This window comes from Puntigrus tetrazona, unplaced genomic scaffold, assembly GCF_018831695.1.
Source record: "Puntigrus tetrazona isolate hp1 unplaced genomic scaffold, ASM1883169v1 S000000116, whole genome shotgun sequence".
Classification (NCBI taxonomy): domain Eukaryota; kingdom Metazoa; phylum Chordata; class Actinopteri; order Cypriniformes; family Cyprinidae; genus Puntigrus; species Puntigrus tetrazona.
The window spans coordinates 110,001-112,500 of NW_025047793.1; the positions used below are offsets into that span (position 1 = coordinate 110,001).

The 2,500-nt window shown below is 33.0% G+C and overlaps 1 protein-coding gene across 1 annotated transcript in view; it reads left to right on the forward strand.

The window, feature by feature from the left end:
- LOC122332600 (synaptic vesicle glycoprotein 2C-like) overlaps window positions 1-2,500 on the forward strand; it is a 44,407-nt gene that overhangs the window by 30,965 nt on the left and 10,942 nt on the right. The window contains exon 8 of the mRNA XM_043229949.1: window positions 910-998. Within this exon, the coding sequence (XP_043085884.1) occupies window positions 910-998 (89 nt within the window). The remainder of the gene's footprint in view (window positions 1-909; window positions 999-2,500) is intronic.

The window sequence follows — 2,500 nt, forward strand, 5'->3', positions numbered from 1 at the left end:
AGCTGAATTTTCAGCGTCATTGCTTTTACATCATTAGTCTTAGAAATCATTCTAATATGCCGATTTGCAAATCAAACTTGGCTATTGTTGTTTTTATATTTGTTATTATTAGTGTAATTTTTGTAACATTGTAAAAAAATATTTATATATATATATATATATATATATATATATATATATATATATATATATATATATATTAATATTTATATATATATATATATAAATATATATATATATATATATATATATATTAATATTTATATATATATATATATATATATATATATAAATTGAGTTAACAACAGTTCAAAAATAGTCAAACAAACTATATAATGAATCAGTATAACTAAATATTTTATAATATACTATAACTAAATATAACATATAACTATATATATATATATAACAAATAATAGTCAAACAAACAATATAATGAGGGAATGAGATGGCAAGAGGTTTTATTTATTTGAAATAATAAATAAAAAAACATCTATTTTATATCTTAAATATTTTGATACTTTTAAATACTGATGTATATCTCATTATGTATATGTATTATATATAATAGAAAAAAATGTATTATAAAAATAACATTTAAATTAAATTTATATTTGCTTTTTTTTTTTTTTTTTTTTTTTTTTTTTTTACATGTAATATTTAGGCACGAAAAAAGATTCGCTTCTTAGAGCAAAGTCTTAGTGCTGACATTGAGGTTTGCACCGTTTGCATAAACGCCTGTCGTTTAAGACGCATAAGTCACACTGAAGTCCAGCTGGGACTCAGACGCACCGAGCGTTCTGCTGATTCATCTTTGCCTTCGCATTGAAATCAGATGCCGTTATACGCAGGTGTTTTATTAGCACTTTATGCACCGCTTTGACTCTGTGTGTGTGTGTGTGTGTGCAGATCTGGCTCACGTTCCTGAAGTGCTGGGATTACCCCGTCAAGGACAACACTGTGAAGTTGGCCGTGGTTTGGTTCTCGCTGTCGTTCGGGTGAGACTGTTTGGCTCTAATATCCTCGTCTGATTGGCTGGACCGGCCCTTGATTCATCACCCCTGTAGTTACTCTCATCATCACCCGGTGGAGCCGTGATTATAGTGATCAAACACTGTTTGCATGCAATTTAGAGTACAACATCATCACATTCTATTCTATTCTATTCTATTCTATTCTATTCTATTCTATTCTATTCTATTCTATTCTATTCTATTCTGTTTTTTGGGGCCTTGTTCCATTCAGTCGTCACTGTTTTTCTTTCTCTCAATCTCTCTTGGCACTGTAATGAAGTGTTGTCCTGTAATCACTGTGTTTTAAGTAGATGTCTTGCTGCGGTTAGGCCCAGGGGCGGAGCTGCATGAGGGGGCCTAGTCGCTGTGTAATTACTGTATTTATTGGAGCTTAAGCCTGGATGGACGGGCTCAGAGACAGAGCTCTGCAGGAGGCCTTATATCAACACTCCCGTGTAAAAGCCCAGTTTACTTATGAATTTGCACTAAAACACCTTTTCTGGGACATTATTCTATTCTATTCTATTCTATTCTATTCTATTCTATTCTACAGAATTCTATAGAATCCCACTAAAAACCTACTAAGCCCCTAATAATATTTATTACAATTTTCAATTAGATATCATTTGAATTTCACTTTAATCTAGTAATTCTGTGGTGTATTTTTTGTCATTTTCGCGTCTATACTTTGTTTTTATTCATGTTTTTTAGTTTCTTTTAGTACATCAAGCTACACTAAATGAAAAAAGAGAAATGTCAAACCGAATAAAACTAAAGCTAAAGTTTTTCACATTTGTAGTTTGTATTCATGAAGTGCTTGTATGCATTTTTGATTTGCGCCAATTACAATACCTTAAACCTATTTCAGTTCACATTTCGATTTTTATGTAATAATTTATATTTTATTTTAACCCTATGTCAACGAATAGCAACCATTTTTAATAGTGTTTAATTTACAATAACAGCACCGGCCCTAACCTGACTTATTAACCTCCAGAATCAGGTTTTTCTGTTTTAGTTCGTTTAAGTTCATGTGGTTTTAGGTTAACAACACAATTAAACTTAAATAAAATCCCCGAAAACCTCTTACTGCTTCGGTTTTCTTGACTTGTTTCCACCCTTGTCTCTTTTTTTTGGTCTTAATAAACTCACAGACCGACTCAAGCTAAACGCTTCAGTGCAGTATAAAAGAGAAACTCACACACACACACACACACACACACACACACACACACACACTCACTCACACACACACACACACACACACACACACACTCACTCACACACACACACACACACACACACACACACACACACACACACACACACACACTCACACACTCACTCACACACACACACACACACACACTCACACACTCACTCACACACACACACACACACACACACACACACACACACACACACACACACACACACACACACACACACACACACACTAATTAAAGAGTGAACAGATGCCTCTATCG